The 24,865-nt window shown below is 37.2% G+C and overlaps 1 protein-coding gene across 2 annotated transcripts in view; it reads right to left on the reverse strand.

Moving 5' to 3' along the window:
- Positions 1-24,865, reverse strand: part of NOX4 (NADPH oxidase 4) — a 145,250-nt gene that overhangs the window by 24,505 nt on the left and 95,880 nt on the right. For both annotated transcript variants that reach the window (XM_046686204.1, XM_046686205.1), the window contains exon 13: positions 16,192-16,273. In XM_046686204.1, the coding sequence (XP_046542160.1) occupies positions 16,192-16,273 (82 nt within the window). The remainder of the gene's footprint in view (positions 1-16,191; positions 16,274-24,865) is intronic.

Genomic DNA, 24,865 nt, shown 5'->3' on the forward strand with positions numbered 1-24,865 from the left:
GAAGACACAAATAAGTATAAGAAGAGGCACAATTTGAGAAGTAACTTGTGTGCTATATATCCACATCACACACTCACGACGTTTCGTGCCTTTCACATACCATGTCATAATCTTAACACTTTAAGAGGCAGGCACAGCATCATTATCCCCTTTGAACAAATGAGGAACCTGAGACCACAAGAGGAGCCATGAGCAGTCTGAAGTTCCACACCTCCTAGATGGAACATTGAGGTGGCGTTGGGGAGAGGGTGTGAGGCAGAGTAAACGGCGAGCAGAGATAGACAGGGTCCAGTCCTTGATAAACACCTGTTAGATCTCAGTCACAGATCTAAATATATCTTTCTGCCCAGAAATAAGATGTGTTTTCGTGATAGCAATTGCTTACATGTGACAAATAGGAACTAACCCTGCTTGCACACAAGCAGGAAAGAAAGAACACCACTGCTACACACCTGCTTTGATCGAGCAGCTGTGTGCTCCATCATGCAGGTGGTAAAAGTGAAAAGAATGGATACAGACTCTTTGCTAATGAGTATTTGCAGTGATAGGAAAACGGACCCCTATTCTCAGCAAAAGCCAGACGGGGTCAAATGTTGCAACTGTTCAGTGGTGTTTAGATTTTCTAGCCATGAACTTCCAACTTTCATTATGGAGATTCCAGCAAGGGTAAGGGAGTGGGGGTAGCTTTGTTGTTACAAGTCTGAAATTCTCCACCCTCAATTCCTCTGTGATATAAAACTACTGTTTAATTACACATTTTGACATATGCAAGTTTCTTAGTAATTAAAATGTCATATTATAATAGACTTTACTTGATAAATATACTTTTAAAGAATAAAGAAAGGATGTGATGTGCTAGTCTACGACATAACAGATCTTGTGATTAGTAGCTGTCTCCAATGAGAGAGCAGGCTGTGAGAGGACAGTATATAAAGGTAAGAATAAATAAATGTTTTTCTTAATAGCCATTTGATAGATAACAACACTGAACAATTTTATGGTGTTTTAAAGATTACAAAACACATTTATAAAAGGTTCTGATTTGATCTCAGACCTATCCTGTGTCAGCAAAATATGGCAAAAATGGGCATTTCTCCACATATTTTCTCTGTGCTGATGTCAAAAGAGATGTTACTTTTAATGAAGTTCCAGACTGTAACAACATTTTGGGGCAGTGAGGTTTCTCTAGGAAATAACTATCTTTGAATGAAACTAGACAGCCCAAAGATTATTTTTCTTGCCTTTTCCTTGCCTATCCTGACAACAGTATAGCTGTGGGATTCATAGAGGGCTATGTGCTTTAGAGGAATTATTATTTATTTATTTATTCACGTATTTAGTCTTTTAAGGTATGCTTTTTGGAGGGAGATTGGCCCTGAGCTAACATCTGTTGTCAATCTTCCTCTTTCTTTTTTCTCCCCACGCCCCAGTACATAGTTGTGTATCCGAGTTGTAGGTCATTCTAGTTCTTCTATGTGGGATGCCACCACAGCATGGCTTGATGAGCACTCTGTAGGTCCACGCCCAGGATCCAAACTGGTGAACCCCAGGCCACTGAAGCAGAGGGTGCGAACTTAACCACTTGGCCATGGCGCCAGCCCCTAGATGAATTATTTATAATTATTAAATGAGAGTTGGATGGCATTATTCCATTTTATTGATTAGAAAGCTGAGGCTCTGGAAGTTTAAATATTTGCTCATCTAATAAGTGGCTTATGTCTAGCATCAGAATGAACTCCATTTCTGCATGTAAACCAAACAAACCAAAACTGTCTTCCCAAACAGGAGTTTGTTGTAATTCTTTCAATCAGAGAAATAATCAACTAAACATTTTATCAGTGATTATTAGCTCTCTTTATGACTTGAAATATTTTCACCTTAAAGTCTATTTTATCTGAAACCATTTTCCTTTGGTTAGAATTTCTCTGCTCTATTCTTCACCTTCTTTAACTTTCAGCCTTTCCATAGCTTTAGGTTTTGAGTGAATCTCTTGAAAACAGCTTACTATGCTATTTTATTTTTTTATTCCAGTCTGACAGCCTTTTCGTTTGAACTGGAGAATTTAGTTCAATTATGTTGAATTACTTACCACAATATCATCTTACACTGTTTATTTGTCCCACTTTTTCTGTTTCTTCCCCTGTGCTCTCTTTTCTTGACTACTTGTATATTAAGTGTTGGTCTCTGCTTTTAGTTTTCTATAAGTAAATTATAACGTTTCTCAGGGTGAATTTATTTCCATCATGTTGCTGGGATCTATTGGTATCGCTGAAGTTGAACTATTATTTCTTGAAGTATTACAGCGGCTTCGCTCTCTCTCTCTTTTTCCTTTCCTTTTTGAAATCTAAGATAAAGGAATGTAGGAACCTCTCACTCCATCCACATATGTCAACTTTTCTTTCATATTTTCCATATCTTTATCTCCCTATGCTGCATTTTGGATAATTATTTCAGTTCTATGTGACAATTCATTTATTCTCTCTAAGGCTGTGTTAATCTGCTAAATTTATGATATCGTATCTTTCATTTCTAGAAGCTCTATTAGCCCTTTTGCAAAGTGCCTTGAGAAATTTGATTGTCCCTTGTCTCTTAATCACTATTTTAATGCTCTTTTTATTTCTTTAGACATATTAAACATTTATGTTATACTTTTTGAATATATGGTTTCTACTAACACATGCTCATGATGTTTTGTTTCCTCATTTTTTTAAAAAAAAATGAGCTCATATTCCTTAGTGCCTTATGTCTAGGAATCCTTTGAGGATTAAAATGTATCCTCCAAAAGAAGATTTTCATTTTCCTCTTCTAGGCAACAGGAAGATGCCATGAACCTCAAACCACTTTAAACTAAATTTTTGTCTCTGGGTTTACAGGGCTGTATGCATATTATGAATTCACTGTTCTGATCAAAACGAGATGGAGCTTGTGGTTACTAAAAGTCAAGGGAGATTTTTTTTTTTAATGCCTCTCAGAGCTACGGGCAAAACAAATCAATTCTTTCCACTACTTCCTTTTGCAGAGCAGATTATTCAACCTCTACTTTATGTACTGAGGTTGTTGCACTTGAGGAGTCTAGGCCATTTGCTGGGGTCTCTGATCTGCTCTCCAACCTTCCTCAGATGCCAGGCCTTATCTCTTGTCCACTACACATATGGCCCATTAAAACCATCTCTAACCTTTAGGGGATAAATAGATATGTTGTTAAGAGCAAATGCGAGCTCAAATACTCACTTCGCTTACTCATCTAGATAGGAAATTTCTTTCGGTTTACGACCCCAAGCAATTTCCTTCATGTCCTACCATCTCAAACAAGCATTAAAAATTATTAATGTGTGTTGGTTAGGGAACATTTTTAGATTTTTCTGTACCCATAAGATTATTACTGAGCATCTAGTATGCTATATTATGTTTATTTTTCATCTTGCATACATACACATACACACACACACACGATGTAAGATGAATCCCCATTATTGGACTTAGTTCCTATAGAAAATTAAAGAGAAATTTTTTTTGCCTCTTGGTTTTGTTTTTTGTGCTGGCTAATGTGGCTTGATCTGCCAATATGTGACTTGAAACTTTTATTAATATGCAAAAAATAGTTCAAATACTATAAAAGGTACCAAACTCTTCAGACGGTTCAAACACTAGGTAGTTAAGCTAACAAACTCCTAGTGAATTTTCAAGTGTAGCATCTAGCCAAATTTCACACCCTTCTCCAACAGACATTTAAACACAGCTGCAACCCTTGCTAAAATAAAATTATCTCTAAAAGCTTTTCGAGGGAATATGTTCAGTTAAAATAAACATTCTTTGAGTTTAGATCTTTAGTTTAGACTTTTATACTACAATCAGCCCTTCCAACAGAGTGTTATTTTATAAATTGTATTTAATTTGAACTGTTGTTTATTTAGATGGTAATGAATCCTTTTAGTTTTTTTGTCGACTTATTATATGCCTTTAGGCTCAAATATTTTAGATTTTTTTTCTCAAACGAGTCATTCTATATTTTTCTTAGCTCTCCTCCTTTGTCCACTTGGCAACTTGTCTTCCTGCTGAAAGCAAGGTATACAGCAGGTCTTTATCTTAATTGCTGGATAATTTTAGGTTATACAAACTTTTAAATCTCAAATTTCTTGGTGCTATATTTTGTTTTTAACATTTCTTTTCCAATAATTTAGAGAGTTCAATTCAGTTAAGAAATAGACCATGGCTTCTACCATTATTATGTGTCTTGTGTTCAGAGCCAAAAAAGAGAACGGGTAGGGAAGAAACAGAAAAGGTAGGAGAAATAAATAGTACAAAATAATGTTGTAGGATATAACTCAATGTAAATGAACTAAAATCTTCAGTTCAAAGGAAAAGACTGTCAGACTAAAATAAGAAAATAAAATAAAATAGAGTAATAACTCTTTTCAAGAGATTCACCTAAAACATAAGGATACAAAAGAGTTAAAAGTTAAAGGATAAAAATATAGGAGGGAAATTCTAAGAAAAGCAAAATAGTTGTAGTTACATGGATTTCAGATAAAACAGAATGTAACTAAAAAATATTACTATAGATATATTGCTACTAATTATTGATAATTCAGCTGGGTGTGCTTTCAGATTTTCCTTTGTAAGCAAAGATAGGCAACAAGGAGAGAGATTTCTTTATTCTACTCTCTTCTTTTCTGCTCAGCATGCTGAGCATTTCTCTCTCCTCTGGTGACAGATGTGGTGAAATTTGACCTTGAAGGGAATTTTTGAAAAGCCCTTCATTAGGCTTTGACTAACATGATGCGGTACATTTCTATTCCAAGTATGGTTCTTGGACCAACAGAACCAATTTCCAAGAACTTGCTAGAAAGACAGAATCTTTGGCCCAACCTCAGACTTAATGAACCAGAAATTGTATTTTATTAAGATCTCCAGGTGATTTGTCTGCACATTAAATTCTGAGAAGCATTGCTCTAGGGCATCTTTCCAGAGAACCCCGCTAATTGCAATAATAAAATGGGATTTTCCCTCTATTTTTCTCTTCTATTCTATGAACATTATCTCCTTCCAGACTTTATAGAAAGTGATGATTTGGTGATATCAAGATCTGGAGGATAAGGTCTGCTACCTGAATATGAATATTCCCCCAAATTGTATGAACAACAAGGAATGCAAATAGTTACACATGATCCATGCCTTGAGCATTACTAGGAGACAGAGAATACCTATTACAGAAAAGTGATCACTAATACCAACAGGAAAAAAAGTGGTTGAAATGGAAGACAGGCAAGTAATGTCCGAAATACATATAACTGTAGTCTCTGAAAACAAAACCAGACCAATGACACAGAACCGTATTTAAAAATATAAACCAAGAAAGTAAAAATTCAGGAATACCATTAAAAAAAACCTCAACCTATAAAGTTACAAAGCCTTTGAGAATTAAATGGAATATTACTATATTTTGTGAGTATATGGATTTTAACGTCCTGCTTCACCTTTCCCTGCCATCATTTTTCTTTTCCCTAGGTAAGTCTGGAATAATAGAACCCCAAAATGCTAGATTTCAGCTGTGACACAATTTATCAACTGCAAAACTTCTCAGACAGAAGAAATAATCTATTGCTATAAGTTTCTGTCATTCCAGTTTATATGCTTACTAATCAATTGATTAGAGGCTCTTAATAAACAAGAGGAAAATTACATAATTAGTAAGTATAACTCATAGAAGAAATGGACATAATAAATAAAACACTATACATGAAAGTACTTTAAAAACAATAAAACACTATAAAAACAAAACATATTTTTATAAATACAGCTAGCCCTACTCTCTGGGCATCACCAACTTCTTCCTTGGGATTTACTGTTAACTCAAGAACCCAAGAAAACCAAGATGCTGTGCTAGAATAGTTTAGCCCTTTGGGGCCGGCCTGGTGGTGTAGTGGTTAAGTTTGTGCACTCCCCTTCAGCAGCCCAGGGTTCGCAGGTTCGGATCCTGGGTGTGGACCTAGCACCACTTATCAAGCCACACTGTGGTGGCATCCCACATAAAACAGAGGAAGATGGACACAGACGTTAGCTCAGCAACAATCTTCCTCAAGCAAAAAGAGAAGGATTGCCAGAGGATGTTAGCTCAGGACCAATTTTCCTCACACACACAAAAATAAATAAATAAAAATTTGAGCCCAGTTGTTATCTCCAGTTGCTGGCATGTAATAGGCACCAAAGAAATATGTGTTGAAAAAAGTACTAAATGAACAAAATATGTGCAGCATGTTCATTTGCTTTTAATTTTAATTTAGAAACAATATAGCTGAGACCTCATTCACTATGGGGGAGAATGTTCACAGTTCGGTAAAATTTGCTATTAGCAAAACTTTCACAGCAATTACTTTCAGCACAGAAATTTCAATAGCAAAAATCAGCCTTTTTAAATCCAAGTAGAAGGAAAAATACAACTTAAAAGAGTTATTAAAATAATTAAGGAAGATGAATAAAACTATGTTTTCAATATATAGTCATAAAGTAAATTAAAATGTAGGCTCTCTAATCCAGTGTAAATCATAGCTTCTCCAGCTTGTAGCAGTTTGACCTCGAGCAAGTTACATATCACTTTGTACCTCAATTACATCCTTTGTAAACAGAAGGTGATATAAATAATACGCATCTCGCCAGTTATTGTAGGGACTAAATGAGATAATTCAGGCAAGGCAAAGACCACTGGTTGCCTACCCTTTTTCTATTTTCCCTTCTTCATTCCCAATTTGGCAGTGGTGATATAGCAGTGTATTCACTTAAAAAAGAACTACATTTCCCACCCTTTCTTTCAAATGGTGATGGCCATAAGACCCAGTTGAGGTGAGTTAGATGTGAGAAATTTGGGGTTGGGTTTCTGAGAGGTTCTATGAAAGGACGCCCAACTCAGCTTGCAGGTACCTTTTCTCCTCTTTCTCTTCTTTCTTCTGCCTGGAACGAGGATATGGTAGCTGAAGTTGAAGGAGTCATCTTGCACTCATGAGAAGGAAACAGGAAGGGAGTTGCAGCCACTTCAGATGTAATGTCCTGACACTGAACCAATACCAGTACCAATGCCACTTATCCTGGTACCTTTTCTTACATGAGAAAAACAAGCCCCCATCATTTTTAGCTACATTTCTGTTTTATGTAGCTGAGTGCTAAGACACCTGATAAGGTTTTAACATAGTACTTGGACATAGTAAGCGTTTGATAAATGTTAGATATTATTATTAATAATAAAGGATTGTAATTTACATCCATTTAATGCTGATGTAAATATACATTTCTGGAAATTTATTTGCCTTTCTTATCTTTATCTGTTTAGCTTTTACCTTAAAAAGTTCTTCTAATTAAAAAAAAAAACAAAAAGCTATCTGAGACCCTTACTGCTGAACCCTAAAATGAGGTATAATAACAATATACACTCTTTGTTGAACATTTAATTTAATCCAGGGTCTACACTAAATGTTCCACATACACCTTCACTCCTGATCCACACAACTTTCAGCAAGGTATAATCTCCCTTTCACTGCAGTAGGAACTAAAACTCAAAAATGTTAAGTAATTTTCTCAAGACCACAACTTCTGTTAAGGGGAAAAAATTTGTCTCCAAACTCATTTCCTTAATGATCACATATTAATCATTATAGTCAATTATAAATTATTTTGGTTAGGAATAATACATAGAGGCAAAAACAAATCTGAAAAGGGCGCATTGTGACAAGGACCTCCTGGAAAATTCTGCTTGGCAGGCTGGAAGGGTCCAGGGCCATCCTTCATATAATAACTCTTTCTTTATCTGGGAAAAAGACGACTGTGATGCACTGTTTCCCTGGAGAGGATGGTATTGCAGTTTTCGACCATTCCATTCTCAGACGATAATCATATCAGTAAAAACAACAAGAAGTGGGAAGGAGTTAAAAAGCCTGAGATAGTCTTCAAAATCTTCCTATCTTGCTCTCCTGGTCCTCAAACATTAGCGTGCATCCGAATTTCCTGGAGGGCTTATTAAAACACAGAGTGCGGGGCTCCACCTCAGGATTATCTGAGTCCGTAAGGCTGGGGTGAAGTCTGACAATGGGTATTTCTAACAATATCCCATGGGACACTGACGTTCTAGCAGAGCAGGTAGGAGGACAGGGAGTGAGCTGGCGCACAGGGTGATTTTAAATATGGTGATCAGGGTCGGCTCTTAACATCTGAGCTAAGACGGTGGGAGGTGGTGGGTGGTGATCCACATCCTTTGAACAACTTAAAGGAACAACTTAAAGAAAGAAACTTCACCAGCAGAGGGCTAAGAAAGCTCTGGTATTATTGTGCAATTATTACCTGATGCAATCTCATGCACGAACAAAAGCAACATTGTTTAAAAAACCACTTTGATTGATGTTTGTTTCTTGGAGCTCTGAATCATTCAATCAAGGCCTTACAAATGGAAGCCATTAATTAATTTAGGGTCTGCAAGGAGAAAACCTCTTTGGCAAGGAATTCCCAGAAAATAGGCATATTACCAAAATTATGCTACCATAACCATTATGAATTGATAAATTTAATATAAGACTGGCTTTTAACTGCTGTTTTAATGTTCATTTAAACTACAGAGTTCATAAACTGTTTCTGAAATCATAGTTTAACTCTCATAACATCTCACTTTTCTATAGCTGAGAATATTGTTGAGGAGATATAAATCACCTTATGTAAAAGGGAGGTCATTTCTATCCAAGGATGTTAAGATGGGATTTTTAAGATTTGTGACAAAGGAAGACTTTCAGGCCACTTTCTCTCTCAACTGATAGACAATCTCTGAGTCAAAACAAACAAACAAGCAAAAAACCAAAAAACTAAAAACGACTGATATTTGAGATGTATGACAGCTGAGAATGCAGGATGGAGCAGAACAAGGAAAGTAAATAGTTGTCAAAGGTGTTAGATGGAGAATCATGTCTGCTTAATTTACCTCCAGAAATTGTTTACTTCCTCAGCTTGTTTTGAGATTTCAGCCGCGTGAACCCCCAGCTATAGGCTAATCTTGCCCCTATCCTTGAAGCAGTCCATTCTTATCTGAGTCCAGAACGAGTTATTCTCTCAGCACTGGGGCATCCTTACAGCTTGCCCATTAGCCTTGCACTAACAGAGTTTCTTGACTTATCACATATCTGAGCCAGTCTTCACAATTGCAGCAGCACCTCAGTTTTTGTAGGATTGTTTGCTTTTCATGATGGTCTGCCTTTGCTTTTATAATCCTGATGGCAGGGTTTTTACTTGTGAATCCCAGCCCAGGGGCTAGGACCTACTACCTACTGATAAACCAGCTGAATTCTGACATCTCACTTGCCTACATTTGCAAATATCAAAAGAATTTGGAATCCTCATTACTGCATTCCACACTCTACTCAGAATATCAACTTTTTAGATCTCTGGCCAGGCAGGTATTAGAATCTCACCTACTAAGAGAAAACCTAAGTTTAGAGATGAGAAGATAAGAGACAGTCATCCTTTAATGAGGGGCAATACTAAAATATTACGTATATTGTGAAGAATGTTGTGAACAGCGGCAATTGTGGAGACTGAACTAGAACAGCTGTGCACCACTCAGAAGCAGGAACACAAGAGAAAAGCTCCTTCCTGATTAATCGCTCCCCAAACAGATCCCATGGCCCAGAGCCATCTCTGTTGGGCAGAACAACGTGTCCCTCCGGCAGGATCTAGACTGGAGCAAAGACATTAAGGCTGACCATGTGGTAGAATTTTCCCCCGCCCTGAAGTAAGGCATAGTTTTGAGACAAGGTAGATCAGAGCTGAGAACGAGGACGGTGATGAGAATTCACATTTACAAAAGGCCAGATACTTTACATCATTTTATTTAAGGATCACAAAGCCTTACCAGGTAGAATTTATGCCAGGCACTGTGCATTCCTCAAAGCAACATTAGAAGGATGCGATTTGTAAAATAATGAGAAACAGGTACATTGATCTCTGCCCCTGGTTCCTGACACAGAGCTCCTAAAACCTTTGTAATTTCCTGAGTGATAGATGCTTCTGACACAGGGTTCCTAAATCTCTTAGAATTTCTTGGGTGATGGGAATGTCTTTTGTTCTAATGAGGCGACTCTTGGTAGGCTCCTGGATGGGGGATGGTCACCAGGAACACCAGGCCATGAATAGAAGCTTGGAACTTTCAGCTCCAGCCCCTATTCTCTAGAGAGCAGAGAGGAGCTGGAAATGAAGTTAATATGTGATCATGCGTCTGTGATGAAGCGTCCATAAAAACCCCAATAGTATGGGATTCAGAGAGCTTCCAGTTTGTTGAACACATCTACATGCCAGGGGGATGGCATACCCCAACTCCACGGGGACAAAAGCTCCTGCTACGAATCCTTCCAGACCTCACCCTATGTATCTTTTCATCTGGTTGTTCATCTGTATGCTTTATCATGTACTTCATCATATAATAAATCCATGTTTCCCTGAGTTCTGTGAGCTATTCTAGCAAAGGATGGAATCCAAGGAGGGGGTCATGACTTGTAGCCAATTTGGATAGACATTCTGGATAACTTGGGGACCTGCCACTTGGAATTAGCATCTGAGGTGGGAGTGGGCAGTCTTATGGGACTGAGCCCTTAACCTGTGGGGTCTGCACTAACTCTGGTTAGTGTCAGAACTGAATTGAATTGCAGGATATCCAGCTGGTATCAGAATTGGTTGGTGTGGGAAAACCCCACACACATCTGGTGTCTGAAATATTGTATGAGAGAGTAAAGGAGAAACAGAGAATTTTTCCTATAGTACTATTATTACCTCCATTTGAAATAGAGAAAAATAAATAAATAATGCTCAGACCTGCTATGTGTCTGCAGTCATGGTGCCAGTAAGCCAGGACGTAAGTCAAGTCAAAAAGCTGGAACTCCTTCCTTGAACTCCTTCCTCTTCCCTCCCCTCCCCCCCCCTTTTCAGGCCTTCCCTCTCCCTCTCCCTCTTGTCCAGTAGCCAGCACATTCTGTTGATTGTGCCTTTTAAGAACCTCAGACATCCATCTGCTTTTCCCTATTACTATTACTACAGAATTGTCCTTTTGAATGTGAAATTGCCAACTAGCTGGTGTGCTGGCCCCATGTGGTGCCTCATGTCCCTCTCTGGCTTCGTAATAAACCTATGGAAATGCAAATCTAATTATTTTGCTCCTCTGCTTAAAATTCTGTCATGGCTCTTCAATGTCTTCACAACAAAGTCAAAGCTCTTCTAAATGGCAATCCAGGACCTTCACGGAGTGGTCCCTGCCCTCATTTCTCCTTACACCTCCACCCCTTCAGTGTATGTACATGTACGTGTGTGTGTGCATGCACGGATGCATGCACATGTGCACGCGTACACACGGATTTTCAGCCAGATCACCTGGAGGTGATCTCTCAAAGAACCAACAATTTCAGTGGGTCCATATGCTGTTACGCTCTTTGTTCCACCTGAAAATCTCTTCATCTTGTTCCATAGCACTTGTCAAGATTTTACTCAAAGAGAAAATTAAACTTTATATAAATTACCTAAACAGGAAGGCGTTTTCTCTTCTCTCCTCCCATTGAATTTAGTATGTTTCTCCGTAACTTATAGGTTCTATCATATCCCTATAATCAACTTCTCGATTAAACTCCGGTTCTGCCTTTTCCCCACCGGACTCCAGGTTCCTCAAAACCATATACTACGTCCTAATTACTTTTGCATTGTCAGTAATTGTGACTGCTTCTGGTGCATGATAATTGTTCAATAAATATTTGAAGAATGGGTGAATGGAAAAACAGACAGATGAATGAATGAGAGGCAGTACAGCATAATTAGGTATAATTTGGGGGCCAAACATCCCCAGGTTTGAGACCCAGCTCTGCCAAATGTCTTTGGGGAAGTCACTTACCCCTTTGAATCTCAATCCCCTAATCAGTAAAATCTGTAAAATTGAGGGAAATAGTGCTTCCTAATTCATAGAGGAATGTTGAAGATTAAATGAAATAATGCATGTAAAGTGCATAACACAGTCCTGTAAGGTGGAAAATGTTGTGTTGTTCTTTCTTTATTATGAAGGAGAATAACTTAGCTCAGGTGACAAATATATTATAGACATGCAGACTGAACAAAAATTCCTGAAGAGGGAGGGAGGGTCTCTGGAAGAAAAGGAACTCAAAACTTTCTTTGGGAAGACAAAGGAAGCTAAGTTGGAGAAGAGATGAAATCTGGAAAGGTCGTCTGAGGCTTTGCAGTTTATTATCCAATATCATCATTTGAAGCCATTTTTACGCAACCCATCGGAAATGACATTGGGTTGAGACTTTGCTTTTATTGTCCAAATATTTAAGGTTGTCTTTTGGTGGAAACCAAACCAAAGAGGAAAAGCTCTGACTTTTGTCAGAAATGATGTTTCCCTCCCTAAATAGTCTGACATTAAGCATTTCAGAGAACTTGATCTTTATGAGAACCAAATAGAGATATGCAACATTTTATTGCTGTATGTTCACAATATTTTTACATATATTATGATTAAACCTTACAGAGTCATTGGATCATGTTTTGCTGACCTAAGTGCCAAAATGGTTGCAAGTTATTTGTGAGCAAAATTATGCCAAATGTCTTCAACCATTTTCTATCTCCAACCTGTTTACAAGGATAAGAATATTTATAGCTACTTTCTAGTCTAAATACATTATAAACCTAAGTCTTTCAAAGTTAATAACAATGACACCAGCTAAAGAATGAACAACAAAGCTTAAGCTTCATTATCTCCATTTCTTTCCTCTAACCTATGGATCAACATGTATTTTGTATTAAGTATACCTTCATTTTCTTCTTTTCACTCATCGTTCTCTTTCTCACAATGGTCACATCTATTCACGCACCAACAATTTTCATGGTGCAATGTCTTCAATTACATCCTAATGAGAATGGATGTCCCTGGCTTAGGCAATGGATCAAATTTGAGTTCATGAATGTAAGAATGCAATTAATGGACATGATTAAACTTAGAACAAAGTTTCCCAGCACCATTGTAGGCAATTTTTTTTTAAAAAAATGGCTTTCCCTTAAAATGCACATACACATATACACATTTCAAGAAATAGTCAGTTCTCTTCTTCATGAATATTTTCCCCTAAATAAAGGACACTCTTTTCCGTGTTTCATTATCTCTTAGGTGTCTCTTGATAACAAGACGAGTAAGATTACAGGGACACTATGCTGACTAAAGAACCTACCCTCAATCTAAATTATCACAGTCCATTCCCCAGCCTATATTAACCAGTATCGAGTGAGTCTCACTTAAAGAAGGTCAGCTACATTATGCTCTGTAAATATCACTCTGTGACACTACATAATAGGGGGCAAACAAGTGCTTCCTAACCCATATTTTAGTTCTTAAAACACACCTGTCACTAATAGTCTATATTCAATGAGTCAGTAAAACAACCATAAAAGTGGGGGCAAAAAATCTCAGCATAAATAGACCTTCTGCATTATGAATGAATGCAACAACTACTAATGGTTTGATTAAATTTTCAGCTTTCCAGAAATTTTTGTGTCACAAAATTACAAATTCCTTGAGTTTTACTTATCTTCAATAATGAATAATTAGAGTATATTTGAGAGACAATATAAATAAGAGAATAAATGAGAGTATTTAAAACCATGAATAATCCAAAATTAGTCTAAATTAGGTCTAGACATACGCAAATCCCTGCCCACTTGTATTTACTGATTGGCTCTTACCACAACGCTCTCTTCTCCCAGCCCAACGTTCTTTTTGTTTTTGGTTTTTGTTTTTGTTTTCTGAGGAAGATTGGCCCTGAGCTAACATCTGTGCCAATCTCATTCTATTTTGCATGTGGGATGCCACCACAGCATGGTGTGATGAGTGGTGAGTAGGTCTGCACGCAGGATCCGAACTTGCAAGCCCCAGGCCACCGAAGTGGAGCCCACAAACCCAACCTATGCCACCGGGCAAGCCCCTCAACATTCTTACATGGGCATTTTTTACATACCCACAATTTTTGCTCCCATGCCCTTCCCTGGATGAACTCAATGCTCCCTAGGCACAAATAGAATTCCAGTATCCCTTCTCTGTCCCACTAGTACTTCCTAAAATTCTACTGCCAAACCCGACACTAAATGGGCAATGGGAAGATGCAAGTACTTACTATTCTATAACTTAAATAAACTAACTGTATTTAATCTAGGATTTTTATATAAATATTTCTCAGACCCAGATACCTTTAATTAGCATGCTTTCATTTGATAGTTCAGAAAACTGGAGCTCATAAAGATGTTAAATGGTCACCAAAGCAGTGCCTCACATCAGCATCTAGCAATAACTTAGAAATATTGAATAAATTATACTTCTCTAAATATTAATAAGAGTGGGTTGACAAAAGTATCCCGATATAAGAGCTATCCTCCAAGATCAATGAACAATCTATTTTCCAAAGGTGTGTGGAAACATGCAAATCTAGTTAATTGTACATGCAATTTTGAATGAACAGTAATAAATAACATTTGCAGCTAAAATGGAGTATTTACTCTGCACCAAGCTCAATTCTAAATATTTTTGTCTATTATTTTATTTAATCTTCATAAAACCCCTGAGTGGTAGGTATATTATCTCCCCTCTTTCACACAGGTATAACTGAGGCACAGAGGGTTGGGTTGCCCCAGGTCACAAGTCAGCTGGTAAGGCAGTCTGCTTCAGAGTCCACACCCTTATCCACCATTATATGGTATGTGATTCTTTCAATGTACAGATGCCAAAAAGAATATCTACCCCAAGGGTTAGACACTGACAAAGGATTGTCACATGGTATCTCTGTTAAAAATGAGAATGGATCACATCACTATCAGAAAAGTAATCTACGAACAAGTAGGATATATAGCTAAGGAAACCTAGGGAAATAGATACAGATTACCAGCTGAGAAACCACTGGAAGTCACCTCTTACAGCAAAGGTGTCAGGCAGACAGCAGGCCTAAGAGGCAGAAAAGTAAGCATCATTGGCCTCTGCAAACAGCAGCTGTGGGCGAAAATACTGATAGACATGCATCAGTCGCTTCAGGCATCTCCATGCTCCCTGTCAACATGTACATGAAGAGTAATGTACCCATGCAGCCTGTCTGGACACATGTATGTCCCCATGTGTGTTGTCAGGAGATTGGAAGATTACATCTAGAAATTAAACCTAGATTAATATCTGAAACAATGAACAGATAATTAGGATTATATATTTATTTTTGTTGTCAGAATTAAGTAAATATTTTTAAAGCTAAGTATTAGGGGAAAATAATTATCCCAGAAAGTGAAGTTCAGTGAATTTGTGAATAAACTGCCAAACCAATGAAGAATGAGTCATTTAGCATTGTGGTTAGTTTTGATGAAATATGTATAAACCAAGTTCGAATTCTTTAACTTGGTGAACTTCCTTTTCTATTTCAGATATTAGCTTATTCATTCTTTAGCCTGTTGCCTACCAGTTTGTAAAGACAGTCAGACACTCAGAAAATAGAGGGTACTCCAAGCTTCTACAAGAAGGGTCAAGATGCCAGCATACATCAGCTTTTAGGGAAGAGGACGCCTAATAGAAATCTGCTATTTCCTTATTCTCTGGGAAGATGAAGGTGCATTGCTTCAACCTATAAGTACACTTAAGGCATCTAAGAAAATGTCTTCCCCATTTAAGGAAGGGTCAGAAGATTGTCCTTCCCACAGTTATCAAGATGGTAAAGAGGAGTAGATAGAAATTGTTAAAATCATATCTATCGTGTGGTTATTTTGAAAACCACTTGTTAGAATATGAATAAATTCTGGCATTTAAAAAATAGAAAACAGGAAACCAGAGGAGGGATCACCCACAAAATATCGGTCCCTGTTGATACAGCATCAAGCAAAAACAAGCACAGCCAGACACTGATGCAGATCACTTATGGTCTGCACTCCGCAACAGCTCCCCCGCCACAGCTGGGTTGCACATGCAAGCAAGTGTTTTCCTCTGACCCAGCTATGAAAAGCCTGACATAATGTATTGCAGGAGATGCCCTAGATAGTTAGGTTAGGTTATTCTGGCTTTTTCAGAAATCCTAAGAAAGAAAACATTTTGTCTCTGCCCTCCCAAATCTCTCCCATCACTATGCCCATTCCCTTCTCAATACCTAGTGAACTCCTATTGCTTACTTGGGATAATGTCTAGATTGAATGAAGGGCAGAATCTCGGAGTCTTGACCAGATGGAGGAAGTAGTAAATCTCGAAATCGTTCTGTCAAGAGAAAAACAAACATCAAGCTGTGAAAAAATAAGTCATAAAATGATTTCAAAATAGAATTATTTCCTATTCTTTCAATTTATTAACTATTTTGACTGCACATCCTTTATTAGAAATTTACCCGCCATTTTATATACTACTAAAATGCCTTTATTTCACTTTAATGACTATATATCTTTTTATGATTCAGACGTCATAACAACTGCATATTTAAAAATGGCAAGTATTCATTATTATAGACTAATAAAATCTTATAATTGAAATGTCAGAGGAAACACATATGACCAATAAATATACCAAGAAATGCACAATCTCATTAGTAACCTGGGAAATGCAAATTAAAACCACACATCATTAGATAGCATTCACATTATGTGGTATTCAATTGACAGAAATTAATCTCACAAGACCAATTGTTAGAGAGGATGTGTATCAACATAAGCCCTTATATATTTCTAGTGGGAATGTGAGTTGATATAATAGCTTTGGCAAACAATATGACGTTATCTTTTAAGTTTAACTTCTGCATATACTATGAGCCAATATTTCCATTCCTAGGTATACACTCTGCAGAAACTTTCACATATGTCTTAGGCAGCAAGGAAAAGGATGTTCCTAACAGCATGGTTCATATCAAAATAAATGGAAACAACTCAATTGCCCATCAACAGGAAAATGGACAATTTGTGGTATATTCACACAACGGAATATTAATTGAAGTGAAATTTAATGAACTCAGTTACCAATAAAAACATAGAGAATCATATTAGTACGATGTTGAGTGAAAAACCACCAGCAGATTACACATAGAAGGATATCGTCTTTTGTTGAGCTAAACAACAACCAAGCCATGTATTATTTAGGTATGTTACATATGACACAAAGCAAACCAATGGGAAAAAAATGATATACACAATTTAGGATAATGGTTACTTTTCAGGAGGGGTAAGGGGATAAAATAGAAGAAAAGCAGAAAGGTAGGTGTAAGTAACTGTTAATATTTCATATGTATTAATTATAGCATCATAAAATGAGTGAATGTATGAATGAAGGACGGCCAGGAATCATCCAATGATGACAGTAGGCCACGAACCAAAAATCTGATTAATAAAATTCTGTGCTTATGAATTCATAATGAAGGAAAGAGGGAGGGAGGGAGAGAGAAAAGGAGACAAGGAGGGAGGGAGGAAGGAAACGAAAAAAAAAAGAAGTGTAGAGGAAGGAAGAATCCTCAGTTCTATCTTAGACGTAGTTTTACTGCATAGCCATCTGCATTGCATGGAGTAATCTATCACTCTAATACTGATCCCATATTTCCAGGACTAGATAGACATTACCTCTAGAGTTATCCCTATGGGAAGGCTTCTTCTTTCTTTCTCTCTCCTTGCCAATTCTGGAATTGATGGCCTGACTGTGTACTTCTAGCATACTCTGTGCTTACGCTCTCACAGAATTTATCACACTACTTCTTTATTGTTATATATATTTGTCTATTCACCCTTCCCTCTCCTTCTAGTAGATGGGTATTGTGCCACCAGGATAGGGAACATTATCTGATACATATTAAGGTGCTAGATAAATATTAGCTGAAAGAATATTTCCAATTTCTATTTTTATTGGATACAGAAAACTGTTAGCCCAGGTTAATCATAACACCCATTAGAAGAGCCCAACTGGTCATCTATTAACCATGAAAAGCAAGAGGACCTGGACTCCAGCCTTGACAGAGTCACACCCTCAGGCTGAGACAGAGAGCAAGCTGAAACTGAAGGCTGCAGTAAATCCATCACTAACTGGAGGTGAGTGATTGCCACAAAATAGTGAAAATCTACAGTTGATGACAATCGCCACTTCCCAGTTACTGAATAGCTAGATGTTAAACATTGTGAGCAGAGTGGTTACAAAGTATGGCTAAGAAACAGGATGTGGATTTTATTTTCATATTTATTAAAACATATTGAATCAGATATTTTACTGACCTCCACTCTGCTTTTTGTTTTCACCACTCTGACAGTTCTCATAACACATGTGGGGAGGAACTAAGACAATCCCAAAACAGAAGTGGTGGTACTCCAGAATCCAGAGATCCAAGATCCAATTCATTTTTCTTCTCTAAGTACACTTACTCTTTAACTTGATTTCATAATTTTAAAAACTATATTATTGACTGATATACTGCTATTTTTAGTCCACAAAATTAAGTTTATTTCAATGAAATGACTAGTAAATGTTTCTGATGATATAACCCTTGTTTTTCAGTTTACTTCCCAATTTGCATAGTCCCATTAAATGAATGATTTGCAGTATTTCTCCTTTTTCTTTTTTCCCCCTTCATGTATCCCTTTCCTAAAATGAGTCTTGAAAAATAAAGCCAAAATCCAACAGCAAACATGAACTTTAGACATCAAGTAAAGAACTGTTCAATCAAATAGCTATATTGAATATGATATATCCTTGGGTGCTAAAAATATAAATTAAAGCTTTACCGAATGATTCTCAAACTGATTTAAATGCAAAGAAAGATCAAAATTCTTAATGGAAACAACCATAATATAATACAGCTATAGGTTTTTCCCTGCTTATATAATCACAAAGGACATTTGATTGTAAATCTGGAAGAAAATCTCTAGAGATGACATTATATTGATAAAACAAACAAAAAAGCACAAATACAACACCACCACCACACACACACACACACACACTCACACATACAGAGCAAAAGTAGCATAAGAGACCACTTATAAAACTACCCAAACTACGACATCTATAACTAATATTCCCATATTTGGAGCATCCTTTCATCTGAATATTAGAAATACAAGGAATACCATGTGACCATGAAGATCGTTGAGCAGCTATCATGACCATCAAAATAAAAAGTTCACATATATACAAACAGAAAATACACACAGTACCTTAAAACTGTCTTTTGAAAATTTTCTATCTTTATCATTATATTCATAAATTCCTAATGTGAACAATTAACTTTACCCCATAAAGGTATAATGATTGCTTATTTTTTCTTTATGAGAACAAAAATAAATGATAAAAAATATGCTAGAAAAATCCAAGTAAATGAAAAATTGTTTATAATTCTTACATTGGTCCTTCTTTAGTCTCCAGATTTCTGCCTATCAACTATTTAATTAGCATCCCATTCTTTATCTGATGGTGGGAAAAAGATCAAAATAAATTGATGTTTCCTTTGTTAAGTAGCAAACATTTTAAAATAATACTTCTTTCTCTTCCAGCAAAATGTCACACCAGATGATCTACTTTCTTCATAGACCCAAAGTCTATTTCTTAAGAAAATGGCAGTTATCCAAATCCTAGAGCTCAGCCCTTTCACAGTACTTCTTAAAACAATTTCATTAAGGCCACTGAAAAGAACCAGAGGATTTTCTGCAAAGTGATATTTTGATGAGCAGACTAATGATGTGATAATGTCTGAACATGATTTTCTATCAGCAGGGGATATATCTTAATTAACACAAGCTTTTGGAGACTTTCACCCACTCTTCCTTTCTCCTATTCAATCAACAAAAAGATTCTGAGGCCACTAGACCCAGGTGACATACTGCACACAAGCATATTAATTTGGGCTCTTTGAACAATCAATTGTGAGACACTATACTTAATTATTTAAAAACAAAGATGAGAAAAATAAAATAGTCTTTCCAATTCTAATTCAAACTTTTCTGTACAATTACTGTGACCGAAGTTCTTTATTTTGCCTTTTGTGGAAAATAGCCGATCTGTAATCCTCCCCCATGTGCATAATGAGGCAAATGTCGGATTTGAATAACAACAAAAAAAAACCAGTATGCAAATATATTCCTGGGATGAGAAGAAAATAAAATATTCTCCTTGCCACTGCAAAAAAAAAAAAAAGGAAGGGAGAAAAAAAGATAGAAAAGAAATGAAAAGATGATGCTGATTATGCCATTCTTGTATAGCCTAGAAGTCCTTTCCATCTAGAGACGTGATCATAGCCACCAAATCAGTGTCTTCAACAAGAACCTGAGAAATACCTGTTTGCTGGAGGGCCTCTGCCAAAGTTTTACCAACTCCAAGCCATTGTTTTCTTCCATATAATCCCCCTTCCTTCCCTTTGCCTACTATGGAAATCAATATTTTAACTACTTTGAGTATTAGATTATCATGGGCAAGGAAAGAAAATCAAACATCTCTACAGGGAGACAATATTGCTCTAAAAAAACTCTGGAAAGAAGTTCTTGGCATTTTTATTAATAGATAACAGATTTTGTCCTCGTTCTCTTAATGTTCATGTTATACTCGATTTGCCAGTTTTAATTTCTTTTTCAAAAGGACTGAAACAAAATCCTTAAGGGACGTTACACAGACTCATTAAAGATTTAACCTGAGTTTTAAAAATAACTAGTATAATGTAATGTAATATTGGGAATTACAGAATAAATGTTGTAAGGAAATAGACACTACCCCCATAACTTAGTTTTAAAACAAAATCAGTAAGTAATTACATCATAATATTTATATTATTTTACAAGAAAAACTGGAGATTATCTCATAATACAGTGTTGTGAGTATACATGATAAAGGGTATACCGAAGACCCATCTTTCCTTATACAGCTTGTAGTACTTAGAAGCAAAAGATGATAATAGAAAAGACATCAAATTGGTTGTCAGAAAGTCTAAGTCCTCCGCCTACTTCTGCTTCTGTTCTTAATTCCTTTTCTCAACTGACAAATGAGTCAGATGAGTTCAGTGATCTTTAAGCCACCTTTCCATTTTGAATCCCTTAAAGAACATATGCTTAAGGACAGGAACGGAATCTTGCCAAAGCCACTCATAGGGAGGGTGGCCGTATATCTTGGTTTGCCTGGGACAGTTCTGGTTTATACTTGTTAGCATCCTGGTCAACGCAGTAATCATCTGAGAATTTTTTTTCAGTAATTAAATTTTACTAATAAAATATGCTGGGAGTGCTGTGGTTGATATAGAGAGGCACCTCCCTCGCCAAATTCTGTTTCAGTGAAGTTCTTGTTGTCCAGCTGAGAAGAGTGCAGTCAGCAAGTAGCCTCCAGCTGTCAGTTACATGGGATCCGCCTCAGGGGCAGGGGAAATGGCTTTTCCCAGAACAGCTCAGATCCTGTGACTGAACAAGGCAGGGATATTCCAGCTGTACACAGGCAACTCTAATGGGTAATCCTTGCTCCAGAGCTTCCCACCAGTTTGACTGAGGCTTCATAGAGCCTGCTTGATGGTTCAACTTCCTCCACCCAATCTCACTTCCTTCCTCTTCCCTTCACAGGTGTTGATCCCTAATAAGCATTTTAGATTCACAAATTACTTCTCAGAGTCAGTTTCTGGCAAAACCAACCTGCAACAGATGAGCTACATAAACTTCCACTTTGTACTTAGAGTTACTGCCATGTTTGGCTACTATTGGGTGAGATGCATGCGTGTTTAGTGAAGTCACAATAAATCGTTCCTGATCTAGCGCTCTCCAGAGGTAACATAACTGACACCTTGTTGCAAATACAGATGCTCATTGCTAAAATGAAGTGTTCTCAGATACACGTACCTTGAGACAAGTAACACTGTCCAGTCTGGGCTGATGGTGGGAGAAATAAACAAGTGACCCTGCAGGCTATGTGGTCTACTAGCCAGTTGCCCCCTGCCCCATGCTGCAGTCCAGGAGATGCACACAGCCATCAGGCCTTCAGGTGATAGTGTCAGTGGAAATAGATATTAAACACTCACTCTACCCTAAAGTGTATAGAGTAGCCTGAACACCCTTATTAGAGTGGTTTTATCCCTTAGTATTATGAAGTGTGATAAATCACTTCAATAGTAATAATCTAAGAAAGATAATAATTAATAAAAAAGTAAACACTAAATTTACTTTTCCTCTTCAAGAAAGTTGGTGATGAACATATAACTTGAACAAAATGTCAATATTTGCCATCCACCCTGGAGGTCACAATGATTTCACTGAACACACAAAAACACTCAACTGTGTTGATGATGAATCTGCATCTACTTCAAAAGTTATTCACTAACTCATGAAAACTATGTCCAATGATGAGAATTTAACACATAAATAGCAGTGGGTTATCAATGAATGAAATAAAAAGTGACTTGACAATGACTGGGATCCAGACAGCCTGGTCTCTGTGCCTAGTGTCAGGTTAAAGACTGCCTATTCATCAAAAGATTAAATAATAAAGCAATTTTAATGTTCTGGTATTGCTGAAAGGCAAATCATTAATACAGGGGAAGGTGGGTAGGAATGAGGGGAGAGTACATTCTAAGTGACTACAAACATCTTCAACTCTCTCATACGCTCCTTCCACTAATTGTCTATCTCAACATTCTCTACCGCGAGGCAGGTTTTATCCCCAAGAGTCTCCAGCTGTATCATCAAGTTAGGAAAGATAGGAATCTGTTTCATTTCTCTTTTTCTCTCCTATCTTTCCTCTCTACATACAATTCCCTTTGCTTTCTTCTTCTTCTTTTAAGGAAACTCAATCCCTTCCAGTGAAAATTCCTCTTTCTCACTTCTCTACGTAGTGATGTTTGACCTATTTCCTTGACTGTATCACAAAAATCCAGTAACAGTTCCAAAAGACATTCTTCTCTTTAGAAAGGGAATTACAGGGATGAAAGTAAGCTGGTAAAGACCATGTTCTGGATAGTGAGGTAGGGGCTGAGGGTGAGGTCTTTGAACACATACACTTTAACAATTTTTATACAAATACAAAAGAATGGGGTCTAACTATTGGAGTTAAGGAAGAAACAATGGCATGGATGAAGAAATAATTTTCAGACTAACCATAAAACATGGAAAATGTTCCTTTCTACCGAGATGTACAAAACATCAAGAGTAACTTAAGAAAAAAATATAACATAAAAGAGAGAGAAAGGGAGATTATACAGATAAGGGGATTCTGACAGTGGCTAACTATACATATTCCAGTTGCACATTCTGGAACTAGAGTGAACTCAAGGACCGACTGGGCTAATGATAACACAGACTAAAGCCAAAACTCTATTACATTTCTATAAGTCCTTACTGTTACTGATCTGCTGTGGGAATGCTTTGGTTCCTCAGGAAACAGTGTCACTTCAGAGTCATTGTTTAGCTCCCCAAAAGTTGAATATTTCTCTTTCACCCACACACAGTCACTCTGCCACGTGGCTGCAGCCACCCTGCCAAACAGCTGCAGGGTAAGAGGATCATTTTACAGTTTAACTTTTTACATGTGGAAGGGTGTTTTCTCAAAGGGACTTGGCCATCCCTCTATTAAAGGGGTTCAGAATCTATGAACTGATTCAAGTCAGGAACTGGATGAAGGGCTGTGACTCTCTTTTGAGATGATTCAGGTCATGCTTCTGCCAATCCTAGAGTTTTCTTCCCATTTGTACAAATCAAGTGAGATTTTACTAGGTCGTCCACCTATTTGAGTCCTAAGGACACCATGGTCAGTTAGTCAACATCAACAATCTCTACAGGTCAATCCATTCTGATCACTGTCCAGCCATGCTCCCCACTATGGTGACCACACCCATCTCGACTTTATCAAGTAAAGAGCTGCCTCTTAGCCCCTGCCTCTGAGGGACCTCATCATCTCCCCTACGTACAAGGATGGTCTCTCTCACTTGTCATTCTGGGCCTGCAAACAGTCATCACAGAACCTTTCAAGGGTTCTAGAATGCCTATCACCAATGTTATTTCTCAAAGCAGTAGTGAAAGAATCCTTCATGGGAATTTAGTTAAGAGATCAATAAACCATCATACACAATAAATTTTCTCTAGCATTCCTATCTCTTTAAGGTGTTGAATAACTTCATCCACAATATATCTAGGAAGTCTATAAGCATATACACCAAAGAGTCAAGAATGAATAAGTCTAAGGATTTGAGATGAAAAAAAAAGGCATTAACTTTTACTTTATCTATACCTTGTTTGCATTGTGTGTGTGTGTGTCAGGAAGATTATTGCTGTACCAATCTTCCTCTATTTTATGTTGGATGTCAACACAGTGTGGCTTGACAAGTGGGGTATGCTAGGTCTGTGCCTGGGATCCAAACCTGTGAAGCCTAGGCCACTGAAGCAGAGTGCCACAGGGCCAGCCTGTTTGTATTTATAACAGTACTTATCTAAAAGTAATAATTTTTAAAAAGATAGATATGTATACCATCACGCACACATGAGAACATGTCTTCAAGTTTCCTTGTCATTCACACTCCCTACATTATAGCTTTTCTAATACTGTCCACTCCTCTGCCTCCTAAGGAAGACACAATCCTTATGCAGAAACACAACGTGAGCACGTGCATGCACACACACACATGCTGCTTAAAAGAGAAGGTGCAAATTAATTTTTCTCATAACATTTAGGAAGTGCTATTTAAATGTGTAAATAAAATATGCACATCTAAAATTATTTTTTCAGCAAACACTTATGGATCATATACTAAAAATCAGGCACTAAGTTAGGTTGTCAATAAGCAAAAGGTCCACTAAGGAACACATATGTCTTACCAAAAGATACGTACACTACAAATAAAGTGCTGAATGCATACTCCCAGAGTCC

This window comes from Equus quagga, chromosome 14 (genome assembly GCF_021613505.1).
Source record: "Equus quagga isolate Etosha38 chromosome 14, UCLA_HA_Equagga_1.0, whole genome shotgun sequence".
In the NCBI taxonomy this organism is placed as follows: Eukaryota; Metazoa; Chordata; class Mammalia; order Perissodactyla; family Equidae; genus Equus; species Equus quagga.